Source organism: Onthophagus taurus, chromosome 2, assembly GCF_036711975.1.
Source record: "Onthophagus taurus isolate NC chromosome 2, IU_Otau_3.0, whole genome shotgun sequence".
NCBI classification, from domain to species: domain Eukaryota; kingdom Metazoa; phylum Arthropoda; class Insecta; order Coleoptera; family Scarabaeidae; genus Onthophagus; species Onthophagus taurus.
Window position 1 is genome coordinate 19,382,261 of NC_091967.1, and position 18,239 is coordinate 19,400,499.

Here is an 18,239-nt window from a genome sequence, read left to right on the forward strand (position 1 = left end):
CATTAAATGACAACTTTGTTGTCGTGTTTACTCGCGGTAGAAGTAAGTCATTGTTGCATAACGACGGTTGGTAAGATCAACATAGCAAAAAAGTACTTCAGCGTTATGGCGCTAAAGTAAATTTCACTTTAGCGCCATAACATAAAAAAATAAAAATAAAAAAAAAAATGTTTGAAGAAAAAATACTATGTTTTATTCGGAAGAGAAGCAGATTCGTTTGTGGCTGGTCCGTCATTGCCGGACTCACTTCGTTCGTCCGGCAAACTGTCGGACACGCCACAATTTTAACGGCTCATCTGTCATTAGCGACTCACTGCGTTCGTCGCTAAGCGACAGACCACGCCATAAAAAGCACTGCTTCTCTTCCATATAAAACAATATACTATTTTTTGTAAAAGTCTCTGCTTCGCAATGCCAATACATATCGTAAGAAATATCCTTTCTGGGTAATTGTAGTACACAAATTTGACACTAGTATATTACCGTAATAATAATAAACCACTGACTTACAAAATGGCAGATATATTAGATACATTAAAAAGATTATGTGTATCCAAAATACCCAGTGATCGCTGTAACTGTTGACAATCAGCGATGTAATGTGTATTGTAGTTTACTTGACTAAGGGCCGTTTGTACAATATACCGATAAACTTCCCGACAGCGTTATCTGACAGATAAGTTAGTTTGTACTATATTACAATGTACGGATATTTTTGTCGGTGAGATTATCGGCAGGATAACTTATCGGGTACTCAGCGGTGCCGATAAGACACTTATCCGCCAGATATTTATGGTTACAAGGTTTTTATATAAAAACTTTGTATGATTACTGCATAGGTTAACCTCTAATATTAAACGTTAACCTTATATGTACGATGTGTCAGTGAAAATTTTTTTAAACAATTTAAATTGTCAAAATCATAATTCAAACTTCAAAGAAAGACGTTGGCGTTACCATTCTACGGCATAAATCACTAGATAAGGGGAAAAACTACTACCAACCGACTCTTATTCCGCCGATAGCAATCCTACCGACAAAAACAGTTTGTACAACAGCGAATATCTTTATCCTCCTGATAAGTTTATCGGGCGGATAAATATCAGGTAGATTTATCGATATATTGTACAACCGGCCCTAAGCAAATTAAATATCTGAAACAACACCTCATTAAATAACTTAAATATCTGCAGTATTCGCGAAAAATTAAATATGACATTGATGTAATTCATCGCCTTCATCTTGTTCTCTCATAACGCAGAATCCGCAATAACGGATCACTTCGTTAAAATATTTCTAACATAGGGAATCGATTATTTATCAAGGAACATCTTACAATAAATAATGTAGCCTTCTTGAAGTCCACATAATGTCTGGTCATGGATGTGCTATTCCTGTGACTCGAGATGACCAACTCTATTATTAAAAGTTGATTACTTAACTCTGATTTTGTCGACGAAATCATATTTAACTTAATTTGTAATTACAGTATAATTACATTATAGCTATAATTAGTTCAGTTTTCGTAATAAAACAGATAAGTTTTTATCCAAGTCATTAAACATGGTTCATAATACAAATTTGTTTTACTGAAACATATTTGAACGACTCGCTCTTAGATAGTGAGAGTCTTAGAATTTGAAGTTCTATGGCGGAGGTCTCCTTATAGTTGCAATCTCTCAATTTACACAGAAAGGTATAAAAATACGTATATCATTTAATAGATATAAACTGAATTCATCATTGTTCACTAAGCTTTAGTTATAACAATCACAAAGTATTATAAAATTACAAACTATGTTGTTTACCTCCGTTTACCTCGCCAAGTAACTGTCATTGTTAGTTTCATAGGTTCATACATAACGACCTCGTATTTTGACTCTAACTTTCGACTGGTTCTTGTTGATGGAACAATACCTTCAGTTTTTACGCTTCCTTTTTTCTTTCATCATATCTTCATTTTGAGCCTATTCCCTTCCAGTTGTTCCTCAAGCGATTGTTCTTCTCTTTCCTTGACTCTTTCATTAACTTTGGTTATTTCTGTCGTTAAATATACAGTCTTCTCTACTTATGGTAGTTGTATCTACACCCAGTCAAGAGATGATCTTTGATGATGAAACTTTTATAATTTGTTGTGCGATGGTGAAGGTGACCTTGCGGCTGATTTATGTTTATCTTATGGTATCTGGTTTTTTATCACAGTTTCGATATTGTGCTAACGAGTATCTTATTAATACAATATAATAGTGTTATTAATTGTAATAGTGATACATTCGATTGTTGGTCATCTTGACCATCATCCTGTATAGACATTCTTATATTACTCCAACCAGTCGTTTCCGTAATGAACTTTTATGTAATGGGTCGTCATCCACTTCTAAATATAACTTCGAATGTCTTTTTCACGGTCTTGATGCGAGCCCATGTGTTAATCTATTTTATAATCACGTAAACGATTTTGTTAAAGATTTTGCTCAACTTAGATAAATAGCGAATTTAGTACTCTATTTGGTATTATTCTTTTATAATTAATGTAATCATAAAAAAATTGAAATGGAAAAATGAAAAGATGTTCTTTTAAAGCATATTTAATCAACTACATTTAATCAATGTAGTTTAATGAAACATTCGTGGTATATTTAAATGTTCTGTTATCACAACCTAGTTGCTAATGGATGGGATCAAGTTGTTTCTAAGGATTTGAGAATTAATTGTGAGTACTTCCGCTCTCAAAATAACTATTAACACAACAACAGTATAGAGATAGAATAAACAAGAAGTAAAATTTTGAATTAACTAATTGATAGAAGATATTTTAAACGTAAAATTTTTCAAGAAGAGAGGAGCGACTTTGAGTTTCAATGATTTTTTAAAACTATTTTTATTTTTTTTAATGCTTTATTTGTTGTTTGATTAAAAAGTCCCTGAGTTTATTAACGTAACCTAAATGATACAGGCGTAAACGCGCAAAATATTTTTAGGCATTTGGTTTACGAATTTTGATCGACTTCGACCGACTCCCGATCTATTTTTGGTCAACCTATTAATAATCGGTTTTGTTTATTAAGGTTATTGAGGTGGTGGCGTTTAATCAACGTCTAAAAAACTACTTGTTAATTATTTACAAAAATGATTCAAATTTTATATAACTCAAATTTATTCATTTATAATTTTATAATAACATTATTTACGTGTATATAATTTTCAAGGATACAAAGTTAAAACAAAGTTAAAAGACACCCACCAATGATTACCAAGAACAATAACTGTGTTAAGAGAAGATTTAACGGTATTTATTCTGAGAGTTGACTTAATTTTTCTTATTCAACTTGTTAATGCGAAAAACATTCACGGCACAACACTAGCAACAACTTACAAGTACTGCCAACATTCTGGCTCTCATACGCGCCTAGCGTAACGTACTTTGCTGCCCATTCCATCGACGTACAGAAGTCAGTAGTTGTTAGGTTCTCGACAACACAATACCGTTCCTCGTTTCGTGTATAGTTACATTCAAACTTAATTAATTAATCGAAAAAAATAATAACAAATTAAACACTGCAATTAAATATAAAAAAACATGAATGGGACTTGTTTTTGTTACTCTTGCGGTTTGAAACTTAAACTCAAAAAGTTGACTCATCTATTAACACATTAAAATTTACTACTGACTGTTATTAAACTCTATTAAAATCAAGTGATACGACATAAAAATCTACCTAAAAACGTTGTTGGTGACCTTTAAAAAAAATTTTAAGATTTTTTTTTAAATTTGCGAATTTATTTTGAAATTGAGGACACAAAACACACGTGGCTTTTGGCGCCAGTTCAACTAACATTGAACCCTAATCTCCAGGTAACGCTGTGAGGTCTAAAATTAAAATCGAACCATCAAAAAAGAATTCACGCGACAAATGTGTTTAACGGCGACTATTTCTTCGGCGTCGCCAACGTCGTCGTCGTCGAGCCGGAAGCGGACAACGGAAGTGGGCCTTTAACGAGTGCATTTAACTAGGGAAAATACTATGAACGCTCCGTTGGCAACACTTTAGAGCTTCGATTCTTTATGTGTTTTGTGTGATGTACGTTGATAGCGGAATAACAGGTAGATGTCTTATTGTGTGCAAATATTTTTTTGTAACTTTCATGATTAAAAAAAAACGTGGAAGAAAAAAAAATTGTCATTAGAAATTACGATAAAATTTTTGCATTAAGAACGTCTTGTTATGTAAACAAGATTAAGAGAGGTATTAACTGAAAACGAACCAGTAGGTCAGTGTGTTATTTCAAATAATAATAATTGCCGATTTCTCTCTATAACATCGCTTTGAAGGCGAGCTTTCGGTATTACAAGAGTTGTATGTAGAGAGGAAGCGGAAAAATGTAACGTTGAACAGTCGATGTCGCTTAGAAATTAAGTCTTTGAAACTTTAAAACGGCGAGGGGCTTTAAGTTGCATGTGTGCTGTTTCCTGTACGAGATATCACGTTTCAACGTTACGTTGGAATTAGTCCAATTAAGCGAATGGAATTCTTCTTTTAACCGTAAAATGAATAGTGAAGTGAGTGAATCGAACAGAATTCTTTTTCTTATTACTCTATTTCATGTAATTAGAAAAATATATAGTATATCTGATTTATTCTTGAGTTTAGACAGGATCTTGATGTGATGGATGTTATAAATCATGAGATGTGTATTTGCACAATATTAGTCTCAGTTCAATTTTTTAAATATCATCTCACACAGATTCAACGAGCAAAAATTGTTTCTAGAGATGTTTCTAAACGAAATATTTGTATTTGTCTGCAATTGAAATTATAGCAATAGAAGAACTTTCGAAAAAAAGGTAAATATTTTGAAAACTGCCAAAATTGTTGTACTATAATCCCTGAATTAACAAACAAAAAACACATTTTGTTAATGCGTAGTGCTTCACGGATGGAGAAGTATATGTTGCTGTGGTCGGTTCGAGATTTCATGTTCCTGTTGGTTTCCTTTAGAAAGGGGCAGACGTTTTGCCAAGATCTCACCTGACATCTTCAGTGCGTTGTTGTAGTCTCCTGCCGGCAGACTGATCAAATATATTTGTTACAAGTTGCTTAGATATTTCACTTAATTTTTGTAAATATTTCACTGCTAACTGAAATTAGATACTGCGACCTATACCGCTAGTGAAAGAGAAAGTACTGCTTCCAAAAAACTGGATACTGCAAGAACCATATAGTACTGCAAAATAACTAGATACTGTTTGCAGAAGACTAGGTTTTTCTTATCGGCCGATTTTCTTAGTCTCAGTAGAATATCTGCACATTGTTTGTTGTTTTCAACTCAATGAACATTGAGATCGATTGCCATCTTTGGATTTCACAGCAAATTAAGAACTCGGCTTCTAATTGTAAGTCCCATTCAGCTGCTACTGCATTGTTATTATAGATGTCTCCAACTTATTACATGATTTTCTTATTCTAAGCTACAGTCTTCGTAAATATTAGTGGTGGAATGGATATCCGGCAACTATCCGTTATCCGGCCGGATTTTAAAAACCTATTCCTTAGTACTCCACCATTCACAGAAATTAGTATCTCATTTAGGTGTTGGACACTGCAGATAATAATCAAGTTCAACCCCAATAGGACTTTTTTCATTGAATACAACTTTATTTATCATTAGCAACCTCATTGTAACAAACCCAATACGATATATAAAACCTCTTGTTGCAGTTTTGTCGAGTTTTCTTCTCTTCGCCTGTTGTCAGTTTCGATTATTAATTAAAGTATCCTCTTTTTAATGCAAAAAGCCGTTTTGAAAAATCACTTTCAGTACCTGAGTACCTGAGATTATCTTTTGAAGATAAATTGTTGATCATCATTTTTAAATGCCATAGATAATCTCTCTTTTCCTATAAATTATATCTTATGAGTTTAGGTGTCTTAGACTTTAGACACTTTTCTGTCTGGTACCTTTTTGGTTTTTTCTGGAAACGTATGTCTTGTTTGGTAAAACTTTCCAGAACAATTCACTTTCATCGGCATTGTAAACGTTGCCGGGAGTTAAATTAAGATCATGAATTTTTTCCACTATACTTTAGTTATAGTACTTTAAATCAATAATCAAATACTCTGTACTTTACATCCAATGACTTAAACGAACTAGCTATCATTGTTGATTTCACAAGTTTTTAAATATAGTTGGCCCTAACTTTTAGCTGCCTCTTATTGATAAATCATCATAATGTTCAAAAACTGTTCAATGCACCTTGAATTTTGTTGTTTCTTTCTTTCTGTCGTCATAGTTCAGAATTCTTAGCCGGTTGTTCTTCTCTTTAACCTTTTCATTATGTTCGGTTATTTCTGTGTTTAAAGGATTCTCATTTGCAAATTTAAATATCATTTCGAATGGTATCATTTTTGCCACACTGTTTACTATTGAAAATTGCCCAATTCCAAACACGGCATCTTTAAAGCTTTTGTGTATTCGTTCAAACCGTTAACTGCAACCACTATGTTGTCTATCTTGAGGCATCTTGACTGTAACTGCTTCCTTTATTGCAGGAAAATAACAATATTCCTTTGATTTTAACAATGCTTCTGAATTCTTTATGACATTTGCAAATTATCTCAGTCCTCAATGATTTAGGCACATACAACCGCATTCTGAGACTTTTGCGTCTATAAACTTGATGATTTATCAATGTAAACTTTTCACCTGTGGCTCTATCTGCTTGTTCTTTTATTTATACTGTTAACTATTTCAGCGCAGTTACTCTATCGTTGGTAATTTTGTTAGTTTATCATTTTCTGATACTTCTATGATTATAGCTAGTGCTGATTATAGTAGGATTTGTCTTTAGTTTTACAGCTTATATTGTTGGGTCTGATATAATACTCTAGCGATTCCCTGAACCCTTTATAGTTTTTGATATGGGGAACAAGACAAGGTTCTATAGACCCGTTTCTCGGTCTTGATTGTCTTCATTGATTTTCTTCTTGTTTGATGTGATGATGATTTGGTCTTTGATCTTGAATGAAGAAATATCATTTTTCTAGCTCATTTCTGCTTTTCTTAGTACATCAAAAACCATTTGTAATTCTTGTATTCTTTCCTCGATCGTGATATAGCAATATGGCTCAAAATCGTCATTGGTACATCCTACCTTACAGGTCCAAGTATCGCTGTTGGAGTATTACTATCAATGGAACCTAATAATATCCTCTGCGTAAATGAAAACTGCAAAAAAATCGCTTACATTCTCTGCCCCGCTATTAAAAGGAGATATTTAATGTATTCGATGACCTTTGTAGTGTTCAATTTTTCAAGTATGTTCTGAAACGATAAAGGTTAATCCTTATACATATAAAACCGGACAGTCGATACAAAGTTGCTTTACTCCAAACTTCTTTTTATCTAAAATCACTGGACTAGTAAATGGAGGTTTTACGTTTTCGATGAATGTCGAGACCTTGAGATCTTTAGCTATATCCTTCACGTCACGTCCTCCCGTTTACGAAAGCCAATGCATGGATATGTCTTAGAAGTTTATTAGTGAAATGTTTCGGAGTTGTCATCTCCTCTTTTCATTAGCTTTCCTGATTGACGTAGTTTTTTCTCTTCGATGCATTTTGGTGCTCCGATTAACTTACTTCCTTTAAAAATAATGTATTATAAATATTAAACAGACTCGCTTTCACGGCATATCTTGAATAGAAAGAGAATGTAGGATTTTGTCTGATTAAGCCGAGGGGAAGTATGCGAGGTGCTACAATACACCCAAAACTTGTTAAAAAACTTCAGCTAAACTCAGAACAGAGAATGTGTACAACTACTATAGAGTCTCGAATATAAGCGACCTTGAGTAAATATGGTACAGAGAATCTATGACTTTGCCCAATTAAGCAGCAATTAATACCATAACCACTAAAAACTATTTAATACATACTTCGATAATTCATAGTGAATTAGACAACACATATTGCTGCGCTTCGGTTGTAATTAATTTCGTTTATGCCTAGGGTGGAGAATGTACTACTTCGTCTGATTAGGGCAAGGTCGTTTGTGGTCGAGGCACTATAATTAATACCATATCCACCAAAAATTGGTTGAACACATATTGCGGTGAGCTAGTGGCGGTCTATTTGAATCAGTTATCTGCAATGGATTACTTTTTTTGTTATCTTAGGTTGAAAAATATGGAGCATCAAGTAATTTTCTTAATATAGGGGGACGTCGACCATAACAAAAAATAAAAATCGGCGTGTTTTGGCTTATGGCAATATCTCGAATCGTGTTCGAATTAGACTCTAGTGGTTACTTTTGAGTCGGGCTGTATATTTTTGTAAACTGTGGCAACTCTTTTTTGCAGTAACATGCGTTTATGTTTGTCTATTTAGTCTTAAGCAAAATATATCAGTTTCAATTATCTGCATTTGTCATTTTTCAAGATTAATTCTATTTTATTGTAGATTTATTCTAGACTTATTTTATTTAAGACCAAGATTCATTCAATATTTCTGCGTAAGATCTGCTGAAATTTGTACCAATTTTCCAACAAATCAAAAATTCCTTTACGAAGCTTATCACCAATAAATTGAAAGCACTATTATCATTTTTTTGATTCTGATGATTTTTTGATCATTAAAACTTTTTCTAAACAAGTGGTGTAACGAATATCCGGCAACTATCCGGTATCCGGCTTACCCTGCCATTTTTTAAAATCCAGCAGGATACCGGATAGTTACCTAATGGCTTTGGCCGGATGTTAAAAACCTATTACTTAGTATTCCACCATTCACAGGAATTAGTATCTCTTTTAGGTGTTGGACACTACAATTTTTTCAAATTTTACAATTTTCACCTATTAAGCTTTAAAAATTCGTATAAAATCCAGTTCTTGAAATAGGAGTATGAAAATTTCTCAAAGTGTTAATAAAAGTGTCCTCTGTCCAATGAACCAACCCGTTTTGAAAAATAACTTTTAGTGTTGGAGAAAACAATATTTGAAATTTTGATAAAATTTCCGATGTTGCAATTTTTATCGAAAATTTTCAAAATTCGCTATAAAATTAATTTCTTGAAGGATCCTTGTGGTAATATCACCAATTATTAATTAAAGTATCCTTTTTTTAATGCAAAAAGCCGTTTTGAAAAATCACTTTTAGTTCTTGAGAAATAAATTTTTGAAATAATCGACAATTTTTTCGAATTTTGCTATTTTCGCCGATTAAGTTTTAAAAATTCGTATAAAATCGATATCTTGGAATATGAGTATGCAAAATTTCCCAAAATGTTAATAAAAGTGTCCTCTTTCTAATGAACCAACCCGTTTTGAAAAATAACTTTTAGTTTTTGAGAAAATAATATTTGAAGTTTTGATAAAATTTCCGATGTTGCAATTTTCATAGATAATTTTCAAAATTCGCTATAAAATTAATTTCTTGAAGGATCCTTTTGGAAATATCACCAATTATTAATTAAAGTATCCTCTTTTTAATGCAACAAGCCGTTTTGAAAAATCACTTTCAGTTCTTCAGAAATAAATTTTTGAAATGATCGACAATTTTTTCGAATTTTACAATTTTCGCCTATTAAGTTTTAAAAATTCGTATAAAATCCAGTTCTTGGACTGTGAGTATGAAAATTTCCCAAAGTGTTAATAAAAGTGTCCTCTTTCAAATGAACCAACCCCTTTTGAAAAATAACTTAGTTTTTGAGAAAACAATGTTTGAAGTTTTGAGAAAATTTTCAATGTTGCAATTTTCATCGATAATTGTCAAAATTCGTTATAAAATTCATTTCTTGAAGGATCATTGCAGAAATATCACCAATTATTAAAGTATCCTCTTTTTAGAGTTGCTTCGTTAGTTCAACATCAAAAAAATTCATTTTGTATCTAGGATCCAAATAGCAATTAATCAACTTTCTTATTAATTTCATATTTATTCAAATATCTCAATAATGTGACAATATAGGGTATCACTTCAGAAATGCACCAGAAATTATAACCATAATGGCCGGATAGATATGCCGGATAACCGGATATCCGAAGGGGATGCCGAATATCCGGTGTCCGGCTTTTCGCAAAATCACTATCCATTCCATCACTATTCTAAACACTACATTTAGCGTCAATTATCTTAAACAACGTGGGAAAACTACAACTTAATTCATTTCTTATTATTACAGATTTAAAGCTTCCCATCGTATATAATTGTTCGTCTAAAAGAATTAAAAAAGAATGTATCATATAAATCTATTCGATCGCAAAAGCACCAATTACAACAAATAATTGCAGACGATCTACACAAGGAAGTAACCGGTGGCCCCCCGTTCCATTTCACAGTTTGTAGTTTCTACTGTCTGGAACGCCCGACCATCGATTGCTATCTCATGCTCAGGACTCGCACAAGGAATTATGTAAATTCATGCGAAACTCGACTCTTTCGTATCTATTATATTCGAGAGAAATACCAAAACCTCTTTCTCACGGAAACTTTTTTTCGATCTTTTCCGTGAGATTAACTTATTCATTACCAACTTTTCTTATAGTTTATAGCGATTTAACTCGAAAGAAAATGTAAATTTGATTAAATAAGAAGATCTAAAAAGGAACGGTTTTGATGGAACGATGCCAGGTGGATTTGTAGGGCGTTCAGATGTCGACACGATCCGTTAAGAGAATCATTTCAGAAAGCAATTAAACGCGTTCAAATACGTCGTTACGTCATGTTTTGATAACGTTTTCGATTGATTGGCACATCCGAAACGATCTGCCGACATTAAAACCGACCATCTATACACAATTTTCCTTGGGTTTAATTCCGTTAGGATTCAACGTTTTGACGTATGTACATGTTTAAATTGGTTTAAACGTAGTCATGTCACGTTTGCATACAACACCAAAACCGTTCGGACTATATTTAGCGGTATCGAAAGTCGTGATTAGATTTTGCAAGTTGAATTCTTTTTCGTGTCGAATTTAGTTTTTATCTTATCTTTAAAACATTTATGTATATGAATGGATAAAAAAAATAGCCGAAAATTATTTTCGTTTAGTTTGCAAAAACATTTTATTTTTAGATTTAGCGTTTGGGAAAAAGCTTTAGTGCGCAAAAACCGGAGCTCAGTTTTGTTTTTGGTAAATCGCCACACCAAGGTTTATTTTTGAGCTCAGCTGACTTGAAAGTTCTTTTTTTGACTTGATGATAAAAAAAAAATCTTAAAAGTAAACTTAAAAAATATCAATAACAATTAAATCATCTTTAACTAAGAGCTTTAAAGCAGGTGTACTTTTTCTCGTTTAAAAGATATCTAAAAGGTCATAAAAATTGTTAATATGCCCAACATCCGGGTCTTTTTTTTTAGTCGTGGATCTAGTTCATTTTAAGTGGAAGTAACGATTTTAAAATAAAATTTTTATTTTCTTTCGCTTTGTACCGATTTAGCCGAATTGATGGTTTAACCACAACTCAGAACGTTTTATTAGAAAGTTAAGAAAACGACGCTTGCCAGGTGAAACGAACCAAGTCCGATGTCGCGTCTTGTTGTATGTGTGGGAGTTAAAATGAACGCAATCCCGAGGTTTTCTGGGCTTTAAGGTTTTAGAAGCTAACAACCGTGTGAGTACGTGAATACGTTAGAAAGCGCTAAAGTTTCCAATTTGAAAACGGATTTTTCCTTTTCGGGTGTGCGTTTTTTAATTTATTTATTTATACACTAAATAGGTTTGCGGTTTTGATAGAAAGTAAATTTATTGAAATTGATTTATATGAATTTGGTTAAAAAAAAGCAACTACACTAATAATTAAAAAAGCTGATGCGATTTTCCACATTAAAGTTTATTTACCTTAACAAATTTGTTGTTAATAAACCTCCGGACTACATTAAAACAACAAAAAAAGTTAAAAGTGAAAACGTAATAAAAAAAACTTGCATCCTGCTCTTCTTTGTAAGAAAAGAGACATTCTTCAACGAGAATGAATATCCTGTTTATGCACGTTGGCGAATGTGTGCATCGCTAAAGACGACATAGACGATAGTTTTACGAACGGAAGTCGCCACAAAATGGCTTTGTTCCACACAATGTCAGGGGTGAAGATATCTTTTGATGTTCAAAACATATTTCCTCAAGCCGTTTTTACCTTTTTATACATACAATTAAATGTACAGTTAAATCTCGATTTAAACGCACTGCTAAACCCGAATGTTTCTAGTTCTAGTGTTAAGTTCTACTTTTAAGGTGTGCAGTTCGAAGGCCCGTTCGTGACGTTAGCGCTGAATAACCATTAAAACTAGAACTAACACTAGAATCGTGTTCTAGTTCTACTTTTAGTTCAATAAAAAATATACTAGAATCTAACGACTCTTGAACAACAAAAACAAGAGCTAATACTAGCATTAGAACTAACACTAGACCTAGAACTAGAATCATTTGGGTTTAGCCGTCTTAAGAGACGTGCGGCTAAACCCAAATATTTCTAGTTCTAGGTCTAGTGTTAGTTCTACTTTTATTTGAATAACAATATACAACAATCTAACTCTGAATAACAATCAAAGACCTTGCAGCAACAACGAGTCAGTTCCATTTTAACAAATTGTTCAGGAGGCATAAAAAACTTTTCTGTAACAATACACTAAGTCTTTTGCAATTAGTTTTTTTTTCTATTAGGTATAATCAAAGTTTCACACACATTATAATCATTTGAATTATGATTTTGTTGCTTGTGCTGGTGATGCCAACATTAATTTGTTGAACGAAGAAATGAGTGAGGCCATTGAGTTGACTAATGGTTTTCTGGCGGTTGGTATATCTCTTATATCTGATCCTAACAGAGTCACGGAAACTACGGCAACTCTGTTAGATATCATTGCGGTTTAGGATGAGCTGGGGGTGACTGATTCTGGTGTGATTAATTCAAATGATGGTGAAAACACCATGATTTGGTGTTTTGTCGTCTGAAATGTGAATCTTTGAAACCCGTGCCATTTATGCATACTTATAGGGATTTCTCACAATTTAATTCATCATATGTTTTCTATGGAATTGGAACAAAAATTAGAATTCTTTAATGTAACCTTATTAAATCTTATCGATTGTCATGCATCCGTAAACCAAAGATGTCCTGGCTGACTGATAATGTAGTCTTACTACAAAGATTGAGAGATAAGGCTAAAACAAGGTATAAAAAATGCAAAACTGCTGGGTCTTGGGATTATTACAAGCAATTACGAAATTTTACAACTAATGTTGTCCGAGTAGATGAAGACACTGTATTTGGCATTATCAGGTCAATCACCAGTAAATCTGTGGGCTCTGATATATGCGCAGATGATTGAATTAATAGTTCCTTACGCCCTTCCATATATCACACATATCATAAACAGCTGCATAGTTGAGTCACATTTTCCCTCGTAGTGGAAGTCTGTAGTGGTCATCCCAATACCGAAAATCGAAAAACCTACTGACTTTAAGCACTTGCGACCGATTTCTATTCTTCCTACCTTGAGTAAAATAATGCAAAGAGTTATTTCCTACCAATTTAAAAACTTTATTATTTCAAATGAGATATTACCAGGCTGTCAATCGGGATTTGTGCCTGGACGTAGTTGCACAACTGCACTTTTAAATGGCACTGACGATGTATTAAAATCTAAAGATGGTAAATAGTGCACCGCTTTAGTGTTGTTGGATTTTAGCAAAGCGTTCGATGTTGTTGACCATGATATTGTGTTGTCGTTGCTTCACTATATTGGAGGCGGGGAGGAATTTATAAAGTTGATTAAAATGTATTTAATAGACAGAAGCCAATGTGTACAGGTCAATGGCTTAATTTCTAAACCATTGAAGCTGAAGCGTGAAGTACCGTAGGGGTCCTTTGCTGTTCTGTTTATACACATCTATGCTTCCAAAAGTCTGAAGCTAAAGCTGACAATTATTGTAAAATTCATATGTATGCTGACGATACTCAGTTATACTACAATTTTTCGTTTCGTGGATATGAGGGGGCAGCATGGAAAATTAATAAGGACTTAGCTAATGTTAGTGAATTTGCAAAGAATCATGCCTTGATATTGAACCCTGATAAAAGAGTAGTTATTCTGTTTGGCAAAAATGTGGAAGTCGAGGAATTGAAATCTGATTCTTAAGTTGAACGGTTGCAATATACCTATAGTTAAACAGGCAGGGAATCTTGGGCTAGTTGTTGATAATGCCTTTAGGTACAAACAGCACATTACTAAAACATTAAGTGTTTGTTTTTGAAATTGAAACTACTCTATTCTTTTAAAGATATTTTTAATTTAAACATGAAGAAGATGCTTTGTGAATGTTTTGTACTGTCTTTGCTCAATTAGTCTACTATCCATGTTTGGATTCCATGGATAGATTGAGAGTGCAAAGAGTGCAGAACGCTTGCATGAGATATATATTCAGAATAAAAAAATTTGAAAGCATCTATCATAAGCTTAAATAGTTAACTTGGCTGAATGTTTACAATCGTTATACTCTACATGCTTCAGTGCTGTATCATAAGGTTGTCACAACCGGCTTGCCTAATTATCTGTGTAAAAAGATTTATTTGAGCGACAGTGACTTCTTGTTTGCTTGTTTAGTGGATCAATCTAATTTTAATGCAAGTGGAATAATTTGTTTTAGTTCATTATATTATTTTTCATATTTTTTATTACTCATATATAAGATAGATTATAAGTCAATCATGCAGAATCAATTAATAGTTTTAGGAGTAGGCATGTGCTAGGAACGAATAAAAGTGCAATTATTTTAAGGTTAAGTGGAAGAGCAGAAGCGGGCCATGTTATGAGCGCATTCTGAACTTCGCCTTAGGATTTCCAGCTGTTTTGTACGTACTTACATTGTTTAATTTTTGCAATTTTTATGGCAGTGGTGTAGAATATGCTGTTGCAGAAGGTTCTACAGAGATGTGTCCAATAATTATGGCTTTTTGGAAATCCTTAAGAATCAGCGAAGATATTGAACATAAGATGATGTAAATTTCCTGTTTTCCTTATTAGACATCATTGTCTTGAAATACGGTTTATAATGATCAATGAAATTCAATGTCATAGATTTTTTTACGGGTATTACTTCGATGTTTTTTGAAGATTTCTTGTAATTACAGAGATATTCATTTGGATTCTCAACCTATGCGCATAATAGTGCGCATTCATAGATATCTGTGGTATTTATTTTCAAATCAAGAATACATAGAACATTTTAAAATATTATCACAGCATGTATTCGAACTTATTTCCCATATTTTCTATCAATTGGGCTTCCTGAATCCACGATATCCCACTAGCCTAATCCAGGGTGTTAGCGGATTGTCTGGGGAGCAGCATTTTGCAATATTTGCTAAGTGCTAACTTCCGTGGCGTACACTATGCTTTTTAAGTTTAAGAAGACGGGCGATCACGATGGCCAGGTCATTATACCATCTCGACCTATCCATCTTCCAGGAAACACATTATCTAGATGTCGCCGCATATATCGGATATCTAGGAAACTAAAAAACTTTTACTACAAAGTTTTTCATCTATTAGTCATTATTTGTCATGAGGAATAAATCTCCTATTTGGTAACACGTTCTATTTTTCTCATGTATTTTTCGACGACTCTAAAAGATTGGTCACAAGTCAAAAAACTGTGGCCGGGCCCAGGAAAACGATGAACCATTTTTTGATTCTGCCAAATTGGACCAATGAATATACATAACAAACAAGAGGAAAGTTTTTATTTTGCGCAGCACAGTTGTCGGAAAATAAATACAATGTTTCAACATTTTTATCCAGTGTGTTCGTAATAAAGTGATGTAAAAAACTTTTTGATACATTTGGTGTCTTTTTATCTTGAGTTTCATGATACATATAAAAATGTGGCTTTGCGAATTTACTTGAATATACACAGAAATTAAATATCCGGGGTTGTCTTAAGCAGAACGCATCGCGTAGGGATTTTAGCCAGTGAAGCATTCTGTTGAAAATCAAAAAGTCTGCTTAATTTTTAGATCATCATAGAAATGTTGGCATTTATTGAGGTGTAACTTTTTTTCAGATTCTAGCTCATTCTTCTGATCGTCTGTTAACTACTTATTTTTAATCTTCTATCTTTCTAAATCACTTCTAGGGTGCCCAAAAGAATAGTTTTTGAAGTTTGATTTAAAGTATCTATAAAATAAATCGTAAGAGACCACAGGCTTAATACTCAAGGTGCCTTGTTCGTTTTTTTGTTTAGTTTTCATGTCACTATACCTATAGTGCAGTTCTATCTATTCTCAGTTCATCAATTCTATCTATGATCGCTAACATTTTTATTTAAATATACTAATGTATTAAATAGATAATATTAATAGTACGACTTAAAAGCATTTTGTTCATTATATCGTACTTTTACTGTACTTAATTTTTTTAATTTATTTTTCAGAATGTAACAGAACAACTGTAAAGGGTGGCCGTGTGTCTCCAACGACCAGGTCACCCCCTCAACAAAGGGCTCAATTAAAAGCGGCACCAAAAACAGCAGAAGCATTGGCAGTGCTCGTTCAACATTTAGTATTTGAGGTAAGTTTAATATTTTTTTTTATAATAAGACTGATGTGGTTTGGATTGAAATGAATTTGAATTGAGAGAACGTTTCTTTTCCTCGATATTTATTTAAAACTGAGGTCGATACGACGTTTCGGATCGTTTCCACGGGTAAACAAATTCTGAATAACCGAACGGAAAATACGTTTAGTTTCGCGTTGAATCGGCGCGGAAACGGTTCTATTCAAAAAAAGTTGCGAGGTTGAACAAAAAGTTAATCTTCATTTTGATGTAAACGGAATTAAGATGGAATATAAAAATCGGGGTGGAAGTAGAGATACTCAATTTAGAATTCGATTAGGAATTTTAGTAAGTAAAATATTATTATTATTTAATACTTAATACACTTTTCTTTGTATCAACACAATTCATAAAAAGAGAAGTTATAATTATGTATTTAAACTATTTCATTAATAAACGTTAAAAATAAATTTCCTTTAATAACCTCTAATTATTGAATTGAAAAACAAAGAATTCTTAGAAGTAATCAATCTCGTGACTCACCTGAGCTTGTTTATGTTGTAACAATTTGGGTTTGTTCCAATTATTTCAAAGAAAAAAGTTTTTAAATTAATTTGAATAAGAAATCTGAATTAAGCTGGAAAATAACATTCTGGCTTACGAAAATAAAGAAACAACATCTTTAAAAGTAAAAAAAATACTTTTTTGAAACTTTATGGTTCTTAAAATAATCTTATACAAAGTTACAACCACGCAAAATTTCATTCAGAAAATTGATTTATGTAAAACTTACCATAATATTATTGTTAGAATGTGGGTGGTAGCTTTTTTTTGAGATGTTAAGATAATTTAACATACAAGCTGGTTGTAAACGATCCGTATTAACAACATGCATCTTGAAGCAGCTCTTAATATTAAAGGAAGCTTTTATACTTTTAAATTTCTAGAATTTCTTAAGAAATGGTTATTTACGAAGATATATTTCACCGACGAAGACAAAATCGGCATAACATGTTTTGAAAACCGTATATCACAACAGTTCTTTATTGAGGGAAGTTTAATAGATAGGTATAAAATGCTATTTATTAAAGAAATTATACCTGCATTTAAGTACTTGTTTGAAGCTAATTTAAATCAGATATGGTTTCAACAAGACGAAGCTCCAACTCATTTTGGCATTGTCTAGACGAAGTATTTCCTGGACAATGGATTAGTAGACAAAGGATTTGTAGATATTGAATGATCTCTTTGTTCACTGGATCTGAATCCTAAAGACTATATTTATTGGTAATACATACTTGAAAAGTTGAGATAAAACTAAACTTTAAATTCTTGCAGAATTAAAACAATGAATTTCGAATGTAAGGAGTGTAATAGACGCATTCTACCATCGGCAACAGTAAATATGCCCACATTGCAAATTTTACGTCTGAAACTTCTGCAACTAAACATTTCAAAACAGGCATCCCTAATTTTGTATAAATCTAGATGCTCATTTACGAAGTGATGGACACGGCAATATGGCCTGAGGGAACACGAATAAACAAGTATTTTTTTTAATTTGGTCGCAAAAAGATGAACGTCGAATAACTCTTCGAATAATTCTTAATGTAAATATTCAAAGTATCACCAATAAAGTGGATGTCCTAGAGAGAATTTTGAAAGAAAATAACATTGACTTTGTT

The 18,239-nt window shown here is 32.7% G+C and overlaps 1 protein-coding gene across 4 annotated transcripts in view; it reads left to right on the forward strand.

Moving 5' to 3' along the window:
- The window catches only part of LOC111415166 (toucan), a 105,281-nt gene that overhangs the window by 67,982 nt on the left and 19,060 nt on the right, over positions 1–18,239 (forward strand). For all 4 annotated transcript variants that reach the window (XM_023046709.2, XM_023046710.2, XM_023046712.2 and 1 more), the window contains one exon: positions 16,433–16,569. In XM_023046709.2, the coding sequence (XP_022902477.2) occupies positions 16,433–16,569 (137 nt within the window). The remainder of the gene's footprint in view (positions 1–16,432; positions 16,570–18,239) is intronic.